The 25,704-nt window shown below is 40.2% G+C and overlaps 1 protein-coding gene across 1 annotated transcript; it reads right to left on the bottom strand.

The window, feature by feature from the left end:
• LOC138734567 (3'-5' RNA helicase YTHDC2-like) lies at window positions 1–24,685 on the bottom strand. The gene is made up of 23 exons (XM_069882293.1): window positions 24,584–24,685; window positions 20,959–21,107; window positions 20,423–20,558; window positions 19,944–20,070; window positions 17,233–17,298; window positions 15,460–15,638; window positions 15,189–15,285; window positions 15,017–15,104; window positions 14,840–14,920; window positions 13,835–13,917; window positions 12,710–12,815; window positions 12,471–12,590; window positions 11,844–12,116; window positions 11,221–11,347; window positions 10,572–10,777; window positions 9,194–9,389; window positions 8,665–8,774; window positions 5,615–5,901; window positions 5,024–5,195; window positions 3,915–4,118; window positions 1,774–1,956; window positions 386–489; window positions 1–231 (listed from the first exon to the last, which is right to left on the bottom strand). The coding sequence occupies exons 1-22, from the start codon at window positions 24,660–24,662 to the stop codon at window positions 418–420; spliced, it is 3,141 nt and encodes a 1,046-aa protein (XP_069738394.1). The 5' UTR covers window positions 24,663–24,685; the 3' UTR covers window positions 1–231; window positions 386–417.
• Window positions 24,686–25,704: the final 1,019 nt, after the last annotated feature.

Below are 25,704 nucleotides of genomic sequence, written 5' to 3'. Positions count from 1 at the left end.
TTGAAAGATGATGGAAGTTGCACTGGCAATTTTTATTTTTCTTGAAAGAAAAAAAGAACCTGTAACAATGCTCAAGTTAACGAACCATTAGAGTACCATTTGGCAACAGGCCTCTGCTGCACAGCATCACTAACATCTTCAGGAGTTTGTTGCACCACCTTCTTCTTTGTATTTATATCGTAGGCACTCTGCTGGTTGAAGTGGTTATAGCTGATGTTTCAATGACCACAGCTAAAAAAAAATAACCAAAGGAAGAGAATATTTATTACTAAGCATACCTATTCTTACACAAATTACAAAGGAAAGCCAGTACTGTAATGATACGACATATATAGGTAGCTTTTCCTCCATCATAAAAAGATGAAGTAATGCATGAAATAAATACCTCTATCGCATTACTCAACATGCTCAATCAATTCATTTTTTTGCTGCCAAAGGAATACGGTCCCATAGCTGCAACAACTGCTCTCCAACTTGTGGTTCCAGCTCCTAGAAATGAGCAGGAAAAAGTATTTACACGGCTACTACTAATCATATAGAACCATTTATAACAAAATTGTGAGAGCAAGTTCCTGGTGATTGCCTTCAGTCTTTCTGAAAGAGTTCATTTCTCTTGCTATCAGGTATACCAAAATAACTTCACATACTGGAAGTTTGTTTACTGGGGCTTGGAAGGAGACAAGAACTTTCATAAGCAACACTGGCCTACAGGTTGTTTTGGGCTTTTTTCATTCATGGTAAGATGTCCGTCTGCCCAGGGAGGTGGTTAACTCGCCTTCCCTGGAGGTGTTTAAGGTGCGGGTGGATGAGGTACTGATGGACATGGTTTAGAGATTGGTGGGAATGGTTGGACTCGATGATCCGGTGGGTCTCTTCCAACCTGGTGATTCTATGATTCTATGATAAGAAAAGAATTCTGAGCAGACACGCTGCCACCATATACAAGAACATAGGCATCGTATACTTTGTACCTTCCACAGGTCATACCACTTATTAACTAAAGATTGTTCTCCACATCCTTTTAAGTTTAATTCAGTCAAGCATAGTGGTGAATGTTGAAATGCAAGTCACAGTAATACAGTGTCTCTTGGTAGAATCATGGACATTAATAGAAAAGAGTCATTTGTAAGATTGCCAAGACTGTTTGGGTATTACTAGCCTCTTACAAGAGAAGCACTGTTAAGTCCATTATGTGCTATGTTCCTTTCCTCATTCTTACAAGTGGAGACATTTTAGTGAAGTAGTGAAAAAGATGACATAAAAATTTTAGCTCTAGACTCTTTTATTGGGAAGATACTTGGGGAGCAGACTGGGGAAAACAGAAACTGCCACAGAGAACTCTTGTATCAATTCTCTTCCAGCTTTTTTGAAGTTGCATTTGGTTTTAAAAGACTGGAGCTTTATTCTACCCCAAATCTCAAGATTCTCTTCAGACTTTACAGGAAACTCAAAGCTATAATTATGAATAGTTATTTGGGTCTGACAGACTACTTCAGGGAACAAATCTGAACAGAGATAAATCTTCAGAATCAAAATTACAAACTCCAAAACCATTTATTTTTGGAAGCATCCAGCTTTAAATAATTTTAAAACACATATTAAGCAAGAAATCACTTTTATCAAAAAGCCTCCATTACTTCACAGTAATGCATTAGCAGAACGTACACCAATGAATCAAGATTCAGATTAACAGATACACGAGGACAGCTGAGATAAACATCAAGGCCAAACAAGGTATCGCATAACAAGGACTTTAGAAAAGAAAAACTTTACCTGGCCATCTCTGCTCATCTGTACTTTCTTATTGTCATTCCAAGGGTTGAGCAAATGGTGTGCAAACTGAAAAGGAATGCTCTCTTTTCGGATCCATTCCACCTTAAATACACCTCCAAAACCAGCAGAACCCCAGTCTTGACTTTTCTCACACCCTATCTCTGAAGCCATTCTAGCAAATCCCTGGAGCAAAAAATTGAAATAGGAAAGGGAATTACAGCACATCTGCTTACATTGGAAATAAGCGACTGGACTTCATACAGTACTTTCAAATTAGTTTCAAAGCAATGCACAGGCTCTCTTCCATGAAGTTGGATCTTTTATAACTTACATCTAGATAGTTCAAAGAAGCATCATTTTTTTTCCACTTCAAACACACCTTCTAGAGTTTGACCACAGAGAATGTTTCTCAATTTATCTCTCAAAATTACCATCCAAAACACTTTTAAACTGTGTAACAGAGGTTGAAAAGGTGTTGTAAAAACATCTGGAGTATAAAGAATCAACGTTCTACTACATAACAGTCCATTAGCTATTCCTTGCTAGGTGTAGTTATCTGCAGAAATCAATCCATCCTTCCCATGTTCCCTCCATGTTAACAAACTTTCACACAGAATTAAGAGTATAGCTGTTCTTCAAAGAAAGAAGTCGCTTCTGTTTCCTTTTTCAGCAGAGTGGGAAGAAATTCCAAGCAGGCACGTATTCAGAAAGAAAATGAAAGAAGCTCCAAATCTGAGATCGCTTCTAAGTTTTTTTACAGATGCTCCAACTCACACACAGGACAAACAAAACAAAGCAGAAAAAGACCCCCACTTATCACCACACCCCCAACTTATCAACTATTCAGGCAAGCTTAAGCCAGCTAAGACTTCAGGAGCCCAAGAGATGCAGTGCACTACGTAAGTCAGCAGCACACACTACTGTTGTAAGATGTGAGGCCCTAGACAGCTCAAGCCAGACTTAAATGGAAATTAATAAAAGGAACAGAGGAAAAATAAAGGTGGAAAGTAAAGAGGCACTTGGTAGAAGAGAATATTAACATGAACATAATGCTCACATTCCCATGAACGTCCAGTGCACTATCAAAACTAGAAGGGCAAGGCAACATCTATCACCTACACTCCTGACTTCAGCACATCTTTCCCTCATAGTTTCCTTGTGTAAGAGCCTCAATACAACAGCCTATTCTCAGTAACAAACAGCATGTTAAAAATTACTTTCCGATATTATATCTGCATTTGCCAACTCATCATACGTATATCTCGCTGTAAACCCTCAGTGGTACCAGCAAGACAGCAGTACTTCATCTAGCTCATCACATTTTGAGTTCAGCTGACTTCCACGAATAGCTTATATATACAGAGATACACTGTACTTTGTTTACCTGGAACAACTGAGTTTAGCCCTCTCCATAACACACCTAACCTGCAACTGAGCACTGCCAGGTCAAGTCAGTGATTGGCTATAAACTTGTCAACAAATATTGACAAATACCTTGCTAAACTTAAAGTCAAGACATAGCTATGGAAGAAACGTGGTCATGACTTTCCAGCTTCCTAACTTTCAGAAAATAGATTTCAGGCAGAACAGATTTTATTAAAATTTCTAAGAAAGACATTTCTGAGTTCCCTCTCTTTAGAGAGCTGTGACTTGATTATAACTGCTTGTTCACTTACAATATTTATTTTGCCATGCCAAGAATAGTCCAAATCCTCCATTTTGTTTGGGAGCTTTGTTTTTTTATTGTTGTTTTAAAAGGATGAAGGTGGGCATACAGAAGAGATGGGGCCTTAGGTAACCTCTTCTAGTGGGATATCCCTGCCCACAGCAGGGAGGGTTGGAACTAATGATCTTTAAGGTCCCTTCCAACCAAACTATACTACGATTCTATGATTACTCTGACTAAAGATGTTTAAAGGCAATTCAGTCTTAGCCTCTGAGTGACAAACTGAGTTAGCTAAAAGGGCACATTTCAGAGAACAATGTATTCTTTCATCAGCAACTGGATACATAGGCTTGCTACTCTACTTATTAGAAGGTTAGAAGTCACAAGCAGGAACATCCATGCTACATGTGGTCATTTGCTATGGTGACCTAAACCATCAACCAAAACTACTATTAAGTATTAACTAAAGACTCACCTGGAAGTGTCCAGACCCTTGAGCAGAAAATATTAAATAAATCATACTGCTCTCCCAAAAGGCTCTGTTTAGTTTTTGTTCACTACTTGAAGTAGTAGACCATATACCTTTCTGTTGAGAAATATCAATGTTTTGCAAGTTGCTACTTTTCATTATAAAGTACCGAACTGGCAGGTTTGATCTTGGTGAAGAAGGTTTGGAACCCTGGAAAAATTAAATTAAATTAAGCTACAATAAAATATGCCAGGCTTTAGTTCTAAACTTTTACATACAAGGAAACAGAAATCTTTTGACTGCACTCCTACCCTCCTCTAAATCCTACATGGAACACAGAACCTATCAGCTGGTACCATCAGAGTTGGTTTTGAAATGTATTTCACATCTATTTTACAGTTTGTAAGCACTTTCCAAAAAAATTCTTCATTCATAAAGGGTAGCAAACAAGTATAGCAGAACAGGCCTAAACAGTCTAGTGATTAACAATTTGAAGTCTGACACACCTTCAGATGACAAAAAATTAATATCTCTAGACTGTAGCCTGAAGCACACTACTCACATTTCCACCTCCAGGAAAAGTAAGTTTTTTCCCTTTTACATTAGCTGAATGTAAAAACGGAAATACTTAGGAGGAATTATTAAATCCCTCAATGAGTCTGCCTAGAGGAACAATGGGTTTTCCTCTCAGTGATCTGCTTAATATTACTGCAGTTTTCTATTCAAGTACGTAGGGACAATTATGCCAACAGCTGCATTAAAATATGTGCTTTGTTAAAATAACTAACATAAAAAAGCAAGCAGTCACAATTTGGCAGACAACACAAAACTTAGAGAATCGCTATCAATTAATGCTGTTACAGAAACAGAGGAGGGCAGAATCCAAAGGACTCAGAAGTGCATGTACTAATTTAGAAAAAAAAAGGACTATCATAACAAGGACTCCCAGCCTAGATTTTAAGTTCAAGAAAGAAATAACAGCTGTTAAAAATTAAAACCTAAATTAAATTATTAATCTATCAATACAATAGCTGATAGTTGCTGAAAGAGATCAGCAAATTTATTTCTGAAATTCTATTAATTTTGAAGAGTGGGGTGATTTACAAGAACTCTACCTTTCCAGATACTGGAGAACAAGGACTGGCACAGGGGCTAGGATAGCTACTGCTGTCTGTAGACTTCACTGATGACTGATCTGATCTGTCAATTGAAGTTCGTTTGGAGAGGTTTTTTTCTTCATACTTCTTTGGCTGGTGAAGTGCAGGAGGCGCAGATTTCATGAAAACTCTAAAAAGTAAGGGAGATACACGACATACCAGGATTCTCCTAAGTGGTCACAGAACAATTTATATCTATGTATCAGCCTACTACAAGACTAAATATATTACAGTAATTCCAAAACCAAACTAAACACTAACTCAGAACGTACTGACCATCTGCTGGTTTTGAATGGTAAAGTTGAACTTCTACTGCTACTTCTTCCCAGCTATCACCATTCACATACAATATTTCCGTCTCCAACAGTAGGCAAACATATGAAATACCTCTCAAAGAAATCACAACTACAGTGCAGCATAGGGCAGTATCAATTCTTTCAACTGTATTTCTATGGTTGCTTTCTTTTTACTACTAGCAGCAATTCAAGTAATGCTTTTACAGCTTTGTAAATGACAACCTACAGTTTCTAGAAGATCTCAAAAACTTACTTTTGGGCATTAGAGGAGTCAGAGAATTCAGTATCTGTGGAGCTGTTGGCTGGCCTCCCTGGCCTCCATGTAGATGGCAGAAGTTCTTCAGGAGACGTAAGTCTTGGTCTCTGACCGATTCCTGAAGGCTGCTGCAAACCTGCAGCCTGTTCTTCCGCACTTAAAACAGCTACAATTGCTCTTATAGTTGTTTCATCAACTTGAGACCATGGTTTAGCAGGAGCTCGCAAACGACGCAGAAATAAGCTATGCCACTTCTGCCTCAGTTCCAACAGTAAAGCAGAAGCCTGTAATGAATTTCAATTCTGTTAAAGGCAAGACAGGTAATATGCCTTTCCTATCAGGCAGCATCTGGCATTCTAAAATTGACAGGGTCCAGATGGAAAAGCAGGGCTGAAATGCCAGCAATGGGGCGAAAACCCAATACTTAACCCAAGCTGCTCTCTTTGCGTTCCTTGGGTGCAAGATCATTTTTAGAACATTTTATTTCAATAAGCTCTGCACTAAACTTAAAATTACATTGTAAATCTACAGGAATTCTCATTTTTCACATTACATTTCTATTTAAAAGAAACCAAACAACTGTTAATGCCTTATGCCCTTCCTCTCAATTCACTCTGTGTTCATGCACTCTTTCTTCACACCTGAGGGAAAAGAATTAAGTGACATTTTTCTGAGGCATATTTCTGCTCAAACACAATGACTGAATTTAGACTACTAGAGTTGAATTCTCATGTTATCAGTAATGCTTCCCTTTTTAAAAAAATCTCACTTTTCAACACCTCTACAAGATGTTACTAGAGCAAATAAATCTGTTTCATAACCCAGAACCTACCCTACCTGCTACCACAGCCAGAGCTTCTCAATGACCTCAAGACTATCTTCAACACGGGTTGTTTTTTTTTCTTTTTTCTAAAACTTGGCAGTAACTTCCTTTCAGCAATTCCAAGTTAAAGCACTTCATTTCAATCCAACTTTTGTCATCCTCTCAGAGAAGCAAATACCCAGTAAGCCATCACGACTGTTCACTCGACTACCGCTCAGATTTTTGACTAACCCAGCACAAGCTACGGTCCAATATGTGCTCAGAACAGTGCTATTGGGTCAAACTGAGATGATCAGATAAGCAGGACAGATGGTTACAAAGAGCTGAAGGTTCATCATGCAGCCAATACCACCCGCAGCTTGCTGCCTCCTGCAGCCATTACCTGCAGCTTACCCAAAAAGCTTTTGAAGCAGGTCCAACAGTAGCTGGGCTGCTGAGACCTTCCTGGTGTGATAGAGGGGAAACCCACACCGTGACAAAGAAGCCGCCCTCCCCTCTCACTGCCAGCCTCTGCAGCTCCCTCTTGTTCTTGAGTTTGACCAGCAGGTCTTGACTCAGCCACGCTGCTCTCTTCCCCTTCCTGCCTCATTTCCTACATGTGGGGACTGAGTGCTCTTGTGCTTCATGGAAAGCATTCCTAAATATTTGCCAGCTCTGTTCCACTCCCTTGTCCCCGAGGATCACGTCCCAGGGGGTCCTACTGAGCAACTCTTCGAAGAGCTGGAAGTCTGCTTTCCTGAAATTTAGGGTCCTGATTGTGCTCCTCGCCTGTCCCCAGTGCTTGATCACTGCAGCCCAGGCTGCCTCCAATCCTAATGTCACTGATAAGTTCACTCGTATTAGTCACCATGAGGTCCAGCATTGTGTCCCCTCTGGTTGGGGGTCTCTTAGCTGGATTAAGAAATTATTTTCAATGCACCCCAGGAGTCTCCTGGACTGCCTACAGCTTGCTGTGCTACTTTTCCAGCATATGTCAGGGTAGTTGAAGTCCCCAAGCAGGACTTCAACCTGCAAGTGTAAAGCCTCCTGTAGCTGGAGGAAGAAGGCTTCATGAGTTGGCTCTCTCCATCAGGTGGCCTGTAGTATACACCAACCACAAGGCTCCTATGTAAGAAAAGGTATTCATATAAGAAAAGACTTATATGACTGTGGCTGGCAGGCAGGCAGCAGGGCACGTCCTCTTCTCCAGACAAACGAGCCCAGACCAGCCAGTGACCCTGGGGAACACAAATTCCCTGGCTGGACTGTCTTTTTTATAACTGAGCTGCAGAGGCATTATATGGGCTTGTTAACCAAACATTACATCCCACCTCTGCTCCCATTCTGTGCCAGCTCTGTCCTTGAGGTACCTGGGGCAGGCCAGGGAATCCTTGACAAGGAAACACATTCCTTTATGGGCAGGGCTCTGCATCTATCATATAAAGGCAATACAAGCCTCACAGCTCCACTGTACCCACCATCTCCAGAAATACTCTTACAATGACCCAGTTAGTCTTCCAAAGGCAAAACCAACCATCATGGAATTATAAAATCACTAGGTTGGAAAGGACCCGCTGGATCATCGAGTCCAACCATTTCCATCAATCACTAAACCATATCCCTGAGCACCTCCCTGGGCAGCCTCTGCCAGTGCCACTCCTTGTAAATCCAGTTCTCCAGGCCCTTCACCAGCTTCGTTACTCTTCTCTGGACTCGCTCCAGAGCCTCAACATCCTTCTTATACCCAGTAAGCCATCATGACTGTTCACTTGACTACCGCTCAGATTTTTGACTAACCCAGCACAAGCTATGGTCCAATATGTGCTCGGAACAGTGCTATTGGGTCAAACTGTGTCACTTACACAGTGACGGAGAAAGAAGAAGGAGCCCTCCCCCTCTCACTGCCGGCTAGGTAAACTGGTTCTATTTTTCTGTTGGTCATAGGTGCATGAATTGAATTATAGGTTAAAAGTTACGAAACCTTATGACCTGAACGGTGAATAAATGAAATCATGCAATAGACTAGTATGGGCAAAAGGGGATTGAGCCCCCATTTATATTTCTTAATGAGCTCAGGAAATAAAGGTTAAATGATAAGGTACATTGTCCTGTAGCTCTGAGAGACTCAAATGGACTGTGACAGCCATTCTTACAGAAAATTCTTGCTTACCCAAATGTTTCAGAAATCTTTCTAGAAGCTGCAACATAAACATCCTTCTACAAGAAACAAGCACAAGGTACTTACTTCATGGTCCAGTCTGAGATGGAGCCATTCATCTAGCTCCAGTACTGCCAATTCAGCAGTTGTTTTGTCCTCATTCTCGCTATCACTGTTATCATTACAGAACACACCCCCTGAATAAAATATAAAAGGTACACAAATATTTCTATATTATTTCCACTTATATATAAAAACCTGAATACTACTGTACTACCAGCGATAAAAGCCATTTTCCTTCTACATTTGATTTTACAAGGTGAACGCTTGTAAAAACCACTTTAATTTTCTGCAAGCATACCTCAGTGCAAATTCTTCGCTTCAGTTAGCGGAACTCAAGTATTCAAACCTTTGAGGGTCTTGCTATATAAGCACCTGTATTGATGTGATCCAACTCACTCATGTACCTTTATCAATATCAACAAGCCATTACCAAACTTATATCTAAAGCTGTTTGCAAAACCACACACTGCGCATATATATATGTGTGTGTGTATGTATGTATATCTATATGCATATGGCAATGGAAACATTCCAAATCCAAACCCCACTGTACCTTGAACGAATGACGGCTCCTGCAAAGCATCACTTGCTAATCTAGCTGGTCCACAGAAGAGTGCTACAGTGATAGATGTTACCACAGAACAGCATCGGATATTTGCTACCCTGTGAGCTCTCATCATTTCATCATATACAAGCCAGTCTGTAGGGAGTGCCTGAATGGCTGCAGTTTGTCCGTTTGCTGGGGGAATCTGTGCAAGAGCAAATAAGACTAGGCTATTTAACCCTCTAGTTGCAATTCAAATAAACCTTAACATATTTTATATATGTAGAGATAAATATATATTTATGTAGTCAAATTAATACACACAAATTAAAAAAGCAAGACGTATTCACCCAGACTCAAATTATCCTACTATCCTGAAGCAAAATATTCTGCTTTAAAGGAAGGATCTTAAAAAAAAAAAAAAAGAAAAGAGTAGTTTTAGAGCAGAACTATTATGAGTAGGGATTGTTATACAGAATCATGTAATCATGGAATCATCAAGTTTGGTAAAATACCTCTAAGATCATCCAGTCCAACTGTCAGACCGACACCACCATGCCTACTAAACCATGTTACCAAGTTGCACATCTATACGTTGTCTGAACACCTCCGAGGAAGGAGACTCCACCACTGCCCTGGGTAGACTGCTCCAATGCTCCACCTTCTTCTCAGAAAAGAAGTATTTCCTAATACCTACTATAAGACTCCCCTGGCACAACATGAACACATTCCCTCTCTTCCCCTCACTTGTTACTTCACAGAAGAGACCAACACCCACCTCACAACAACCTTCTTTCAGGCAGTTGCAGAAAGCCTTCCCCTCAGCCTTCCCTTCTCCAGGCCAAATACATCCAGTTCCCTCAGATTATCCTCAATACTTTCCATCAGCTCCAGTGTCCTCCTTTGGACACACTCCAGCATCTGAACGTCCTTCTTGAACTGAGGTAATGCCTCACCACTGCTGAGCACAGGGGAATGATACCTTCCCTACTCCTGCTGGCCACACTATTTCTAATACAAGCCAGGATGCTGTTGGCCTTATTGGCCACCTGGGCACATTGCTGGCTTGTGTTTGTGTCCTTCTCTGCCAGGCAGCTTTCAAGCCAAATATCTTTAAAACAGTTTCATAACTGGGAGGAAAGGTTACCATTTTGTCTCATTCTGCCTAGAAGATGGACTAACTCAATTACCTTTTGATGAAATAATATTGGAAAAATGAACTGAATCAAATTATTTTATCAAGTGCCAGGAAAAATATTTTCTAAACACACAGTGATTAATGCAAATGCTAGTATTAAAGTACTGACAACTATGAAGACACATTTCTGTAACATTTCATAGAGCGTAATCCTCTTTTTTGTCAACTATAAATTCAAAGTGATTTTACCTTTTTATACTGAGGTTGATTAAGAACAGAGGTAGGATGGAATCGCACTTTCTTCTCCTTTGGTCCCGTTAAAATCATGCTTTCTCTGTCTACATGAACTAGATTGGGATACATCCCAGCCACTAAGGCAGCTTTAACTACAGCCCAGTTTTCAGAGTTAGTATTAACATATTTGATATCGGCTCCTCCTCTGGCTCGAACAAAACCTGATGAAAGAGGGCAAACGTGCTATATTTGCTTGTATTTAAGATCTACCTTTTTGCTTCTCAAAAGGAATTTGAAAAAAAAAAAAAAGTACATTTTTCACCACTGCCAACCATAACAGGATCAAGAAAAAATTATTATGCTTACAATCCTCCCTGATAAGGGGTTTTACACAAACATAGAACAGAATTACTTTTTAAAACACAAAGGCATTTCCTATGGAAATAATTTATTAGAACATGCTTTCAGTTATGTTAGCTGCTTCCTGGCCACACCTCACTACAATATCTGCACCATGCCCAGCATGAACATGTACCGGGTCAATTGCAAATCAAAGAAGGAAAACGACATCAGTGAACACTATTGTTTTTACAGTTTGTATGCACTCATACTAGGTATACACTTGACTCCAAAACTACATTAATTTTTTTTCAAAGCTATTTACCTGAGGCTCTAAGCTGGCCAAGCAATTGTGTTCTCATTCCTATGATGATTTCCATTGTGGCTTGACACAGGAAGTTCTTTTCACAAAAGGCTCTCTCCCAGCCATCACTGCGTGCTTTCTGCCATGCCTGGAAAGAATATTGTTTTTACATTTGCGTATTGATTTGACTAGCTAAAATTTAAAAATGCATGTTTTTTATTATATCAACAAAATGAAGGCAAAAACCATTCTGAAAGAAAGAAAATGTCCCAAACGAGACTTGTTTTTTTTTTTTGTTAAATACTAGATTCTCATTACCTATTCCCTAAGTTAATACAATGATTGGTATGTTAAGTTATTTTAAGATCATCATATTCAGTTATCAGTGTAACAGGATACGAAGTGGCATCTTGTTGCAACATTCAGAATTCAACCAGGTTTGAAAAAAACGAAGTATCTGACAAAAAGTGTTCACTCACAAATTTACAAGTCCAACATACAGGAAAGCCACTAGGTAAAAACAGTTTCTTCTCCAGGGACAGAATTAGTCCAACTTGACTGGCACACCCAACTTGACTGGTACATCATTCACTTTGATAGGTGATCTATTGTGATTACTACTCTTTTCAAAGATGAAACAATACCTGGAAAGCCCTGAGAAGTGCCATATGGTCACTAAATGTTCCAGCAGCAAAACGTTTCCTACACAGCATGGATGCACGCTTTTGAGAGGCCAGCGTAGGTAGGATAAAAGGATCTCGATATGCAAGAGTGCAAGCAATGGTAAGAATGGGATCCAGGCACTTCAAAACAACGGCGCACAACACCATTTTACCAAGGTGTGGCTCTACTGGTAATTCTGTGAGATGATAACCAAGTTCAGTGAGATCTTCCCAAGGGTCCATGGCATCTATTGTCTATATTAAAAAAAAAATAAAAATCAAAAAACAATGGGAAGGAGGAAAGGGGTGGGAAAGCTGACAAAATTCATTTACAAAAAAAACCCAGAAAGGATGTGAATACTGCGCTTGACTTGTTTCCAAACACTAAAAAAGCGAGTTACACTCTTAACAGTTTGAGATGAAACTTCTAAGCAGACTCTTCCCTTAAAAAAATACCACATTCACACACAAAATGAAAACAGACAACTCAAAGCATCCTCCAGTAACTACACAACAGTCTCAGCACAAAGAAAGCTCAGTAAGCTATGTCACTACACCACAAATACAGAATCAAATACAATTCCCATCTAAACCTGTTCCTCTGCTGACCTTAAGCATTTGCACCGCATTTCTCACAGTTAAAGCTGGTGGAGGATCAGGAGCTTTCATAAGAAAGTCAACAATTGGACAATTAATCGGAGCCAGAAGTTTTGTGTGCAAACAAAGCTCCTGCAAGTTAAAAAAAAAAAAAAAAAGACTGTTGAGACTAGGGGGAGAAAAAAAATCAAACTAAACACTTTTTTGGTGTAAATAGTTCAGATGATATTTTTTAAAAAGTAAACGCTCACCTGCAGTGGCATTCTTAGTAGTTCTGGAGTCTGAAATTCTAACATATTCTGAAATCGGAGCCTGCTGAAGAGACGAAAACAGATTCCAGGCTGACAGCGCCCAGCCCTTGAAAATAAAATATGGAAGTTGCTTAAAATTAGAGTTTCTTCTTAAAAAAAAAAAATAACCCAACAACACATACACACAAACTTAGAAAAGAAGCGCATAAGCAGGTCTAAGGAAAAGGTAATTTTGTTGTAAAGTTTAAGTCTCACAGACAATGTGAGACTTTTACAGTACATAGATTACTTTTGATAGCATGAAAATCTTATTGTCATTTTACCCCAACAGTTAAAAGGTCTGGAGAAACAAAAATAAGGCCTATCTAAAAATAAAGTGATGTGGGGTTTTCTGCTAACCTAAGACGAATCCAAACCTGAACTGTCCTTTGCTGTAAGGAATATAAGTCAAACTTCCTCGCTTCCACTTCACATCCCCCAGACACTCGGAAGTAAGAGGTAGAATGAAGACCAAACAGCTTGAGTGAGAGGACAGAGACAGCAAACGCTCACATTCACACTCAAATTCTTGCAGGTTAAGGCCAATATCATATTAGCAAACACAGACATTTGTTGCTATACATCCTCTTAGCCCTCACCCAATGTTAGGAAGAATATGATTCCTCTTATTAAGTCATGAATGGTTTGGAGAAGGTGTAAAAGGAATCACTGCTCAACGTCTCCTCTAAGATCAGGATGAAGATGAACTGATTAAAAACTAGCAATTGGCAGCCCTTTGGTCACAGAGAAGTTGTGAAATCCCTTATTGGACACTGTGGTTGCTGGTGCCCACATGGGAGAAAGAGAAGGGGAACAAATTGATGGGGGGAAAACAATCTAGACCTAAGGTAAGCTTTGAGAAATTCCCCAGTGCCACTTTTTATACAGCTTGGGAAATTTCTCCAAGAAAATACATGTTGACCCTTACTCTTCTGCAGAGAATTCGCGTTGGCCATGATCCACCATAATATTGGACTGGGCTAGTAGCATTACCCAGTACGGCTGCTACTACCCTGGTTACATTATCCTTAACATACAAGACAGCAGATATCTGCAAAATGAAATCCAGTATGAAGCGTTTCTTACCTGCCTTTCCTCTGGATAGCACTGGCTTTAGAAATCCACACCGTTTTTAGCATTGTAACACAACTCAGTGCATCAAAAGACTTCTATAAAAGCAAAGCAAGGAACATAAAAACATCTCTGAATAGTGTACAGGAAATAGGAGCTACTAGTGTTTTAGACAATCAACAGAATGTCTCTAAAAAAAATAAGCATGAGCCGCTTCTGGCACAAAGGTGTGTTGTAAGGTACTTCATTTCAAGTGAATTCATACTGCCCCCATCACAGTTTACTTGTGCTACATATTTTCCTAAATTAAAAGTTTTCTAGGCAATAGGTAATTGGAAGTCAATAAAAGACATGGATTGCGTTATGTGGTATCACAAACCAAGCAAAAATACGTTATTATATTGAATAACGTTTTCCTCTTTGTCTCGCTTAGAAATTACATCCTTATTTTCCCACGTTTGATGCAAAATTACAACAAAAGCTGTATTACCATGAGAACTTCAGAAATTTGATACGCATATCTCCTATGATCTAGTCATAGTCTAGATCTTAAACTGCCTTAAGTTATCTCACTTTACTGGAACAAGTAATTAGGGAATGGATATTCAACACATCAAAAACAACGCTTAAGCACTTAATTGATGAGGCTTCAGCTAGACACGATAGTTGGACAAAGGAAACTCCCAGTGTTCTCCAATTCTCAGGAAGATGGCAGTCTAAACTCATGGAATTGTGTCAAAAATCAAACAGAAATACTACATTAAAAGAAAAAAAAAATCACCAAAGTTGTGGATACATAACTATATCAACCTGCCATAGCTTTTACAGGGTTTTTCAACAGCTAGATATTACCACTAATTGTCATAAAACTAATGGATGTCAAACCTCTCGGTGAGCTTTGTTGCTTGACACGCACTAGCTCAGCCTACTTAAAAAACAGGTCTCCAAAATTTACGTATTATGTATTTTAAAATAACACCAAGAAGTTTACATCCCAAAGAAAGTTTAAGACAATAGTACCTCTTTCATCTTGCCCGAGTCAATAACAAATACAACATCATTGACTGTTATGCTGGTTTCTGCAATATTAGTAGAAAGAATCTGCAATTAAAGAAAAGAAACCAAACACTGTGGTAAGTATAAAAGCAAAGACAAAATAGGTCAAGACAAAATCTGATGAAGTCCCCTGGTACTTACTATTTTGCGGATGCCAGAAGGTGGACTTTGAAGGACCCTCTTCTGATCCAAGGTCTGCATATTTGAATGAAGCATGAAAACTTGGTATCTAATGCAAAACAAAGCACATTTTTAAGGATCTTTAAAAGAAACAATAGAGACTCAAGAAAACCACAGAAACTAGAGGCTTTACCTGTAAGCATCATCAGCAAATCTCTTGTCATCAAAAAGAATACGGTCTCTCAGGCTAACTATCTCATCATATCCAGGAAGAAATATTAAAATCGCTCCTAAAAGAGAAGTTAGTTTGCACAGTTAAATAGAAAATTCACTTCAAATATATTACAGTACTGCATATATTAGCACTCCAAAGGTTTAACCTAATAGGTATTACTGAAAAAAAAGCACAATTCCTCAGAAGCCAAATCCACAGTAACTTATTGGGAGTATGTGTATACACCTACCGGCACCACAACCGTGACAGATGTTATAAAGTATGTGCATAATCAGGTCCAGATCCACTTTTTCACCATCAAAACTGTGATGATAAGCTTTCAATAGTTCTCTGTCCTCTGCACTAAGGTCACTACCACTTTTTTGTACCAGGGAACTTTCATCCATATTTCCAGATTCCACTGAAGCACTAGAACACACAAATACACAAGCCAGAGTCAAGATTGTTTGCTTCAGCTTTGCATTCAGCCATCAACTCAGATTCAGATGAAGACCAGCCAGACTAGTTCTCTTGAATCTAGAAGTGCAGTGGAACAGCCTCGCCACAACAGGATTACTGTTTACCGATTTAAGTATTAACCCAGCAAAACATGTAACTTCCAATTTGCAGCATTAACTCTACTTATAACACAACCACAAGCACATGTGTCAGAACTCAAAGTATAGATACCATTTCTTTATCTGTTAAAGGAAAAATTTTAAAATAAATGTATTTTCCAAAAACTTCCATACCGCAACAGTTAAGCAGGTACTACATTAACAAAAACTACACTAAGAGGAACTATAATAATGTAGGTCTCTACAAAACTGTAAGTAAACTATGATAACCAAGTTATAAAAAATAAATTCTTGGATGACCTACTGACATGTTACTCACATAGTTTCTTTAATATGAGTATCATGTATCAACAATATACAGACAAAAACACACAGCAGACTTCCTTCCAAAATAAGTATCTGAAATTAAAATGGTACAGGGTATAGAATTTGCATATTTAAGTTACTATAATCACAAACTGCCTAGATATATAATTGTGATAGTAATGTCCATACTAAGATGATAAACGCTCAGAATATAAAAGAAATGGGGCACAACAACCCTATGCAGTGCTATAGACTAGAAAAACTGCCTGGAGAAGAACCTGAGGGTGTTGATCGACAGCCATCTTAACATGAGCCAGCAGTGGCCCAGGTGGCCAAGAAGGCCAATGGCATCTTGGCTTGCACCAGAAACGGCGTGGCCAGCAGGTCCAGGGAGGTTATTCTCCCTCTGGTCTCGGCACTGGTGAGACTGCTCCTTGAATCCTGTGTTCAGTTCTGGGCCCCTCACCACAAGGATGTTGAGGCTCTGGAGCGAGTCCAGAGAAGAGCGACGAAGCTGGTGAGGAGTCTGGAGAACAAGCCTTACAAGGAGCGTCTGAGGGAATTGGGGTTGTTTAGCCTGGAGAAGAGGCTGAGGGGAGACCTCATTGCTCTCTACAACTACCTAAAAGGAGGTTGTAGAGAGATGGGAGCTGGCCTCTTCTCCCAAGTGAGAGGTGACAAGACAAGACGGAATGGCCTCAAGCTCCACCAGGGGAGGTTCAGGTAAGACATCAGAAAAATACTTTTCACGGAAAGGCTCACTGGGCACTGGAACAGGCTGCCCAGGGAGGTGTTTAAATGTGGTATGGATGAGGTGCTCAGAGGCATGGTTTAGTGGTTTATAGGAATGGTTGGACTCAATGATCCTGGAGGTCTTTTCCAACCTAGTGATTCTGTGAAACCCTACACAACTAGAACCATAATTAACCTACAAGCAAATAATTACTGTGATACTGAATACAACATTTTTTTTTATATAACTATGTTTTCAAAATATTCCTATTCTCAAATCATTCTTGCTATTTAGGCCAGATGTTAGAGTAGAAAAAGCTAAAACCTGTTCTGATTAAAAGACGACAAAACATACACTTCTCTTCACTGTGCTACACTATCGCTTCTGCAAAGTAGTTATAGCTTACCCGTAGGACTCCAACAGGTCAACAACCTCCGTCTGTCCGAAGTGCTTCGCCCAGTCCAAAGCCATCCTGAAAGAGTTGCATAGAAATCTTTAATTTCTCACTTCAAAAGATAGATATGAATGGCACATTACAAGAGGAGACAACTGACACCACACTTTACTATTAATTTCTGCATGATTTTTAATCAACACTGTTACTGCTGGATCAGCAGCTTCCTCCTTTGACGTGCATAAACAGGTGTGATAGCAATATAATTTTGAGATAACTGCAATTCTTTGTCAAAGAAGAATCTCAGTTTTACAAAGAAGTATATGCAAGCCTATAGAAGGAAATGAGGACAAAGAATATGCCATTCCTTCAAAACCCACACACCAACACGCAGAGATAAACAAACCATGCCTTTTTGTAGTACCCTTTACTAGCTCCTTTAAATCATCCCGAGAAGACATACACCAAACATTTTTCTCCAAACTCTGTGAAAATATTTGGCTTTTCAGTGTCTTACAGAAGTTGCCTTCCCCATAATGCAGTTCACTCTGCTCTCCTTCTTAACTGCAATCCTTCCCAAGTTTGTCAAGTGATAGTACCAAACACCAGACTCCTGGAATCATAATACTTGTCTTCCTATATTAAAATTATTTACTGTATTTCCCTGTTTATATAAAGACAAAATTCACAGCCACAGAAATCTGATGTTTACAGATTCACAAATATTTCCACGATACAGAATCATAAAATGGTTTGAGTTGGAAAGGACATTAAAGACCACCTAATTTCAGCCCCTCTGCTATGGGTAGGGACACCTCCCACTAGGCCAGGCTGCTCAAGGCTCCACCCAACCTGGCCTGGAACAGCTCCAGGGAGGGGGCACAAATTCCCTGGGCAACATGTTCCAGTGCCTCACCACCCTCACTGTGAAAAAAAATTTCCTCATTATGTCTAGTCTAAATCTGCCCCCCTCCAGTTTATACCCATTGCCCCTACTCCTATCACTACAAGCTCTCGTAAACAGACCCTCCACATCTTTCTTGTAGACTTCTTCCAGGTACTGGAAGGTCGCTGTAAGTCCTCCTCAGAGCCTTCTCTTCTCCAGGTTGAACAACCCCAACTCCCTCAGCCTGTCCTCATAGCAGAAATGCATCAGCCCTCTGGTCATCTTTGCAGCCCTCCTCTGGACCCGTTCCAACAGCTCCATATCCTTCTTATGTTGAGGATTCCAGAACTGGACACAATACTCCAGGTGAGGTCTCGCAAGAGTGAAACAGAGGGGCAAAATCACCCCCCTTGATCCACTGGCCACGATGCTTTGATGCAGCCCAGAATACGGTTGGCCTCCTGGGCTGCCAGCACACATTGCTGGCTTTTGTCGAGCTTCTCACCAATCAGCACCCCCAAGTCCTTCTCTGCAGGGCTGCTCTCACATCACATCATCTCCCGTCCCATACTAAAATCAGGGATTGCCCCGACCCTGGTGTAGGACCTTGCAATGTCCTTGTTGAATCTCATGATGTTCTCACAGCCCCACTTCTCCAGCCTGTCCAGGTCCCTCTGGATGACATCTTGTCCATCTGGTATGGCAACTGCACCACTCAGCTTGGTGTCATCTGCAAAACTGCTGAAAGTGCACTCAACCTCGCTGACAATATCATTGATGAAGATATTAAACAGCACTGGTGCCAGTATAGACCCCTAAGGGACACCACTTGTCACAGATCTCTACCTGGACTTCACACCATCAACCACTACTCTCTGAGTACGACCACGCAAACAGCTTCTTATCCACTGAACCGTCCATCTATCAAATCCATACCTCCCCAATTTAGAGTAAAGGACTTCTGGCTGCCATGACTTTTCAAGTACCATGGAGAGCAGCTTGGCAACCACATCAGCCAATTCCCTCAGGACTCTGGCATGCATCTCATCAAATCCCATAGACTTAAATATGTTTGGGTTCCTCAAGTGGTCACAAACCTGATCCTCCACTACAGTGGGAAGGATTTTACCTCCCTGGTCCCCATCTTGATGTCTGCTGACCCAGTGGGAGTGAAGAGAACAATCTGTCAGTGAAAACTGAGGCAAAAATGTTGTTAAGTACCTCAGCCTTCTCCTCGCCTGTTGACACACACTCACTATTTTCAAGCATCAGTGGGGGTACATTCTTTTTAACCTTCCTCTTCTGACTGATGTACCTGTAGAAGCCCTTCTTGTTAGTCTTCACTTCCCTTGCCAACTTCAGCTCCAGCTGCGCCTTGGTCTTCCTGACCCCATCCCTACACAACCACACAGTGTCCCTATACTCTTCCCAATACTTACATATATATATCACATCAAAGATCTTTGCACCTGTAATGTCATATTTTTAATTCCTGTATAGGTCACTCTCTTAAAATAAAAACCACAAAACATTTTAGGTCTAATTCAATCAATCTAGTGAGAAAGATGCCAGTTTTTCTTCCAAACAGTGTGTTAAATCAAACACATTGAAATCAAGAGTATATATTCCGTATTAGACACCATTTAAATAAGAATTCAATTTATATTTTACAGAAAGCAATGTGATAATTGGAAGTTAGAAATTGTTTAGAACTGTAAAAACCTATTAGTGTTTACAGTAGTCTGATAAGTTAGCAAATTAGTTTAGATGTTATAGAAATTTCCTTCTCACTTGTATATCGACAAATACATCTTTCAGTTTATCTATTTGTTTTTACCAGCCATTGGATGATTTGCAGTGGATATCTGCTCCCATACTGATTAGTTGTTCTACTTGACTCAAAAAGCCTCTCCCTGAAGCAATCATTAGCGCAGTTGCGCTGGTTTCACTGTGCCTATAATCAACTGAGAAGTACAAAAAAAAAGTCAGCAAAACAAATACAAATGTTACTTTTTCATCTAAATGTAGGATATGACTTCCAAAACAAAGCCCAGAGAGAATTTGTTTACTCATTTCATCCCACCAGTCAGTTCATGTGAATTTAACACTATTTTAGAAATGTCTTAGAACATCTGTCAATACTTCAAAACAAGTACAACAACAAATTACTGCAAAACTTAATTCTGCTAACCCTATTCATTTTTTCAACAGGCAGAACTCAAAGGTAACAACGTTTGAAATTGGAGATGAAGTACTACAGAAATTCAAGACATTTTGCAGTTGTTTTCCTCATCTTACTGCATAACAGAAACTTACCACTGATGTTTTCAGTTAAGATGAGATGGAACACCTGAGCAAAGGAATCAACATCTTGATGCAACCAGATGTCAGAAAGACAGGAATCCATTTCTTTTATTAACCATGGCTCAAGGCAATTCACATCTTTTTCAGTCTGAAGAGAAAATAAAGTATTGAAAGATTAATCTCTTCTCAAGGGTTGTCCTTATTCTTGTATAAGAGAGACAAAGAATTTGAACAGTTTTTGAAGTAACAACTAGAAATACAGCATTCAGATGACAAGCATTTATGGTTTCATATGCAAGTACTTTAAACAATGTCAATCTGGTCATTTGCACAAAAGTTATGCACGACCATCACAACTGGAAAGCACACTTCAGCTAGAGTAGTTCATGTTAATAAAAAAAAATTAAAAAATATCTTTTAAAATATGTTAATATCCTTCTAAAAACTCTACAGGAGTTATATCTTTAGAAAACACTTTTAAACAGGTAGTAATAACATAACATAGAAAGCAGATTTAATAAACTTTTTCAAATAAAGGAGAAACTTACCAGCTGATTAAATACAGGGTCACCACCGTCACTGAAGAGATTATTCTCTTCATTTGCACTTCGGACAGATCTTTGCCTCCGAGATCCTGGTTTGCTCTTATGTTCTTGAGTAGAACACCACTCAGTAAGAGTGCTTTGCTGTTTTTCTTCTAGGATGCATAAAGTATTTCCAAAAAGAGTTTTACATCTGTCCTAATTATCCATTGTTTCCAGTTACAAGAAATAGTTATACCATTCAAGCTCTTTTATTTATCTATAATGCTGTTACCAACCCATATAAATTCCATGATTAAGGGCATCCAAAGTGCACCACTGTAAACAATTGCTATAAGAATAAGGTAAAAAAATATCATTTAGGTGGTTAACGCCCCAGTCTCTCCAATATTCCAACTTACTGCATTCCAATGAGCTTCCTAAGCAATTCTCAGTCCAGATATTTCTCCGAAAGTAAAATACCAAATAAGAAGTGATATAGCTCCCGTATGTAACAACTAGGTTTTCTATACAAGCAGAAGCAACAGTAGATAACAGCAGTGCCTTAACTGAACTCTTTTATCCACAATGACCAGAACTGAGCAATGCAATAAACATAGACGTAGGACCATATATTATTGCACTGGTTATTGATTATTGTTGGCTTGTTTGGTCATACCCTCTGTGATCATTACTTTCCATTGCCAGGAGTACTGTGTCCAGCACTGGAATCCCCTGCATAAGGGGGACATGGAACCATATGAATGGGTCTAGAGCAGGGCCATGAAGATCATCAGAGGGCTGGAGCTCCTCTGCTATGAGGACAGGATGAGAGAGTTAGGCTTGTTCAGCCTGGAGAAGAGAAGGCTCTGGAGAGACCTTACATCAGCCTTCTGGTACCTGAAGGGAATCTACAAGAGAGCTGGGGAGGGATTGCAGTGATAAGGACATGGGGGATGGCTTTAAATTAGAAGGGAGAAGATTTAGACTAGATATGAGGAAGAAATTCTTCACAATGAAGGGGATGAGACCCTGGAACAGGCTGCACAGGGAAGTTGTTGATGCTGCCTTCCTCAAAGGGTTCAAGGCCACGTTGGATGGAGCCTTGAGCAGTGTAGTCTGGTGGGAGGTGTCCTTGGCCCATGACAAGGGCGTGGGACCTGGTTGGGCTTTAAGGTCCCATCCAACCCAAGCCATTTTATGATTCGATAGCATTGAATACACATACGCCTGAAGAATGCAGTGGAAGTGTTCTGTACAAAATGTACAAAATCGTGCCCTCTAACAGCTACACTCCAATTTTCATCCAAAAGTCAGCACGTAGTATTTTCTGCTTCTATAGTTTTCATGTGGCAAAATCCCCCATAAATATGCAATACTACTCAATAATAATTACAAAAAATACATCATTTATCAACTGAAAGCAAACATACAACCATAAAAAGAAATTTCTTTGAAGTTATATAGAATCACCAGGTTGGAAAAGATCCATCAGATCATCAAGTCCAACAATTCCTATCAAATACTAAACCATGCCCTCAGCACCTCGTCCACTTGTCCCTTAAACACCTCCAGGGAAGGTGAATCAACCACCTCCCTGGGCAGCCTCTGCCAGTGCCCAATGACCCTTTCTGTGAAAAAGTTTTTCCTAATGTCCAGCCTAAACCTCTCACGGCAGAGCTTGAGGCCATTCCCTCTCATTCTGTCCCCTGTCACTTGGGAGAAGAGGCCAGCTCCCTCCTCTCTACAACCTCCTTTCAGGTAGTTGGAGAGAGCAATGAGGTCTCCCCTCAGCCTCCTCTTCTCCAGGCTAAACAACCCCAGCTCCCTCAGCCGTTCCTCATAAGACCTGTTCTCCAGCCCCTTCACCAGCTTTGCTGCTCTTCTCTGGACTCGCTCCAGAGCCTCAACATCCTTCTTGTGGTGAGGGGCCCAGAACTGAACACAGGATTCGAGGAACAGTCTCACCAGTGTAGAGTACAGAGGGAGTATAACCTCCCTGGACCTGCTGGCCACGCCACTTCTGATACAAGCCAAGATGTCACTGGTCAGATCCCTTTGGAGAACCTCAGCAGATCGACACTTCCACCCAGCTTAATGTTATCCACAAACTTGCTAAGGGTGCACTCGATGCCTTCATCCAGGTCATTGATAAAGACATTGAACAGGGCTGGACCCAGCACTGAGCCCTAGGGAACCCCACTTGTAACTGGCCTCCAGCTGGAGTTAACTCCATTTCCCACCACTCTCTGGGCCCGGCCAGCCAACCAGTTTTCCACCTAGGAGCGTGTGCACCTGTCCAGGCCAGAGGCTGACAGTTTCTCAAGCAGAACGCTGTGAGAAACTCTGTCAAAGGCTTTACTGAAGTCCAGGAACATACATCCACAGCCTTTCCCTCATCCAGTAGCTGAGTCACTTTATCACAGAGGGCGATCAGGTTAGTTTGGCAAGACCTGCCTTTTGTGAACCTATGTTGACTGGGCCTGATCACCCAGTTCTCTTGCATGTGCTTCATGATAGCACTCAAGATCACCTGCTCCATGACTTTCCCTGGCACTGAGGTCAGACTGACAGGCCTGTAGTTCCCTGGGTCCTCCCTGCGACCCTTCTTGTAGATGGGCACAACATCAGCCAGCCTCCAGTCCAGTGGGACTTCCCCAGTCTTCCAGGACTGTTGGAAGATGATGGAAAGGGGTTTGACCAGCACATCCACCAGCTCCCTCAACACCCTTGGGTGGATTCCATCTGGCCCCATAGACTTGTGGGTGTCTAGTTGGGCAAGCAAGGCTCCGACCACCTCCTCTTGGATCATGGGAGCCTCATTTTGCTCCTCTAGCTCCTGGGTTTGTACACAGACAGAACAACTTTCTTTACAATTAAAGACTGAGGCAAAGAAGGCATTAAGTACCTCAGCCTTTTCCTCATCCCCTGTCACTGTTGTTCCTTCTGCGTCCAATAGGGACTGTATGGTCTCCCTAGTCCTCCTTTTATTGTTAATATATTTATAGAAAGATTTTTTGTTATCTTTCACAGACTTTGCCAATCTGATTTCTAGTTGGGCCTTGGCCCTTCTGATTTTTTCATGATCTCACTTCCCTCTTGTAGTCCACCCAAGATGCCTGTCCCTTCTTCCAAAGCTCAGACATTTCTCTTCTTTTTGATATCTCTCAAAATCTCCCTGCTCAACCAAGCTGGTTTTTTCCCCCCCACCAGCTCTTTTTCTGGAACATGGGGATGGCTTTCTCCTGAGCTGCTAGGATTTCCTTTTTGAATAGCTCCCAGCCCTTGTGGGCTCCCTTGCCCTTAAGTACTGTCTCCCATGGGACTTTGCCAACCAGCCTTCTGAACAGTCCAAAATCTGCCCTCTGGAAGTTTAATGCAACTGTTCTGCTAACCTCCCTCTTCACCTCACCTAGAACTGAAAACCCTGTCATCTCGTGATTGCTTCGTCCCATAATCTATTGCAATAATGTAAACACTGAGATCTAAAAGATACTTGCTGTCTTCTAATCACACCTCATTTCATATTCTGACTTTGGAATTTTAACAGAGAATCATCCCATGTAGCTGTTCAATCTATCAGTCAATGAGACTCATTTCCAACCCTAACAATTAAGAGGAATTAAGAAGAAGAATTAAGAGGTCCACAAACCTTGCTGCTTCTCTTTTTGGTACTTTAGCATCTCTTTGTTTGTATATCCAGTGCTTCGTAAAATATCCTCCAAAAACATCTCCTTAACTTCAAAAGGTCTTCCTTGTACTGAAAGTAAAAGTAGTTCATAAAGTGTTAGATATTCCCTAGCTTCATTTATGATCCGAATTTTAAAAAAGGGTTTTGCAGATACAAAAAGTGAATTATACATTCTTAGGGCCTGATTTAAGGAATTATTCTTTTCCTTGAAAAGAACTGTAGAAGTATCTTCAGTGGAGTTCATTTTGTTAAGATTACCGGGCCACAAAACAAAACAAATTTCAAAAGGGGAATGTCAGCTGGGCACCTTGTTTCCCATTAACCTCTTCAATTCTTTAAGTGTTACACCAAGAGATGCTCTGAAGATTGACAGTTATAAATGGCAATTTTATCAAAATGAGAAAAAAAAAAGACTCATTTTTGTTTATGTTTACAAAAGAACAGTTAATTGTGTAAGACACCTGGATTAAAAATTATAACCGCAATTAATACAGTTTTAGTGCACGATCCCACAAGCAGACCATCACCTTTATATTAAACCACTTTATCTCCTTAGAAAAACTTCACTCAATTTCCTCAATCGCTTCAGCCCAATTTGGCTCTTTTTTACAGAGTACTTCCTGACAAATAAGACAATCCAACGGTCCTTATTTCCTAACAATCTACCCTGATTTCTGTTTCAATATCACTGTCTCCTAGACCTTACTTACAAGGCATTAAAGGATTCTCTCTCACAGGAAGAATTAAAATCTCTAGATTTTAATTTCTCATACCTTAGCAGACGTTTACCATACCTTAGTTTAAATCACTTAGGGCTTTTCTCTTGTTCAGAAATAACAAGCTACAGCTCACATACTTTTAGAAGGTATTACAAAGTCTTCCAGCATTGATCACAAAGTGTGTGCTACAGGAACGCACAACCACAAACTGGTGGTTTCTGTGCTAAGGATTTTGTCAGCTATATTATTGAAGGAGGATCAAATCTTTCTCATGACATTAACAGAGAAAGCCTGCAAACCCTCTTCTTTTATTTCCTAAATTCTCAAAACTGGAAAAAGCAAAGGGTTTTTTTCAACTGTAAC

This window comes from Phaenicophaeus curvirostris, unplaced genomic scaffold (assembly GCF_032191515.1).
Source record: "Phaenicophaeus curvirostris isolate KB17595 unplaced genomic scaffold, BPBGC_Pcur_1.0 scaffold_111, whole genome shotgun sequence".
NCBI classification, from domain to species: domain Eukaryota; kingdom Metazoa; phylum Chordata; class Aves; order Cuculiformes; family Cuculidae; genus Phaenicophaeus; species Phaenicophaeus curvirostris.
This window is presented reverse-complemented; position numbering and strand designations above follow the sequence as displayed.

What these genes read in the sequence shown, in the direction of transcription:
- LOC138734567 (XM_069882293.1), bottom strand. Translation starts at nt 24,662, where the DNA reads ATGTTTTTGGAGGATATTTTACGAAGCACTGGATATACAAACAAAGAG. An exon ending in ATCTCAGACTGGACCATGAA is followed by an intron (nt 5,902 to 8,664) that starts GTAAGTACCTTG and finishes AATTCATTACAG; the next exon opens with GCTTCTGCTTTACTGTTGGA. An exon ending in GACTCCTCTAATGCCCAAAA is followed by an intron (nt 5,196 to 5,614) that starts GTAAGTTTTTGA and finishes CTTACTTTTTAG; the next exon opens with AGTTTTCATGAAATCTGCGC.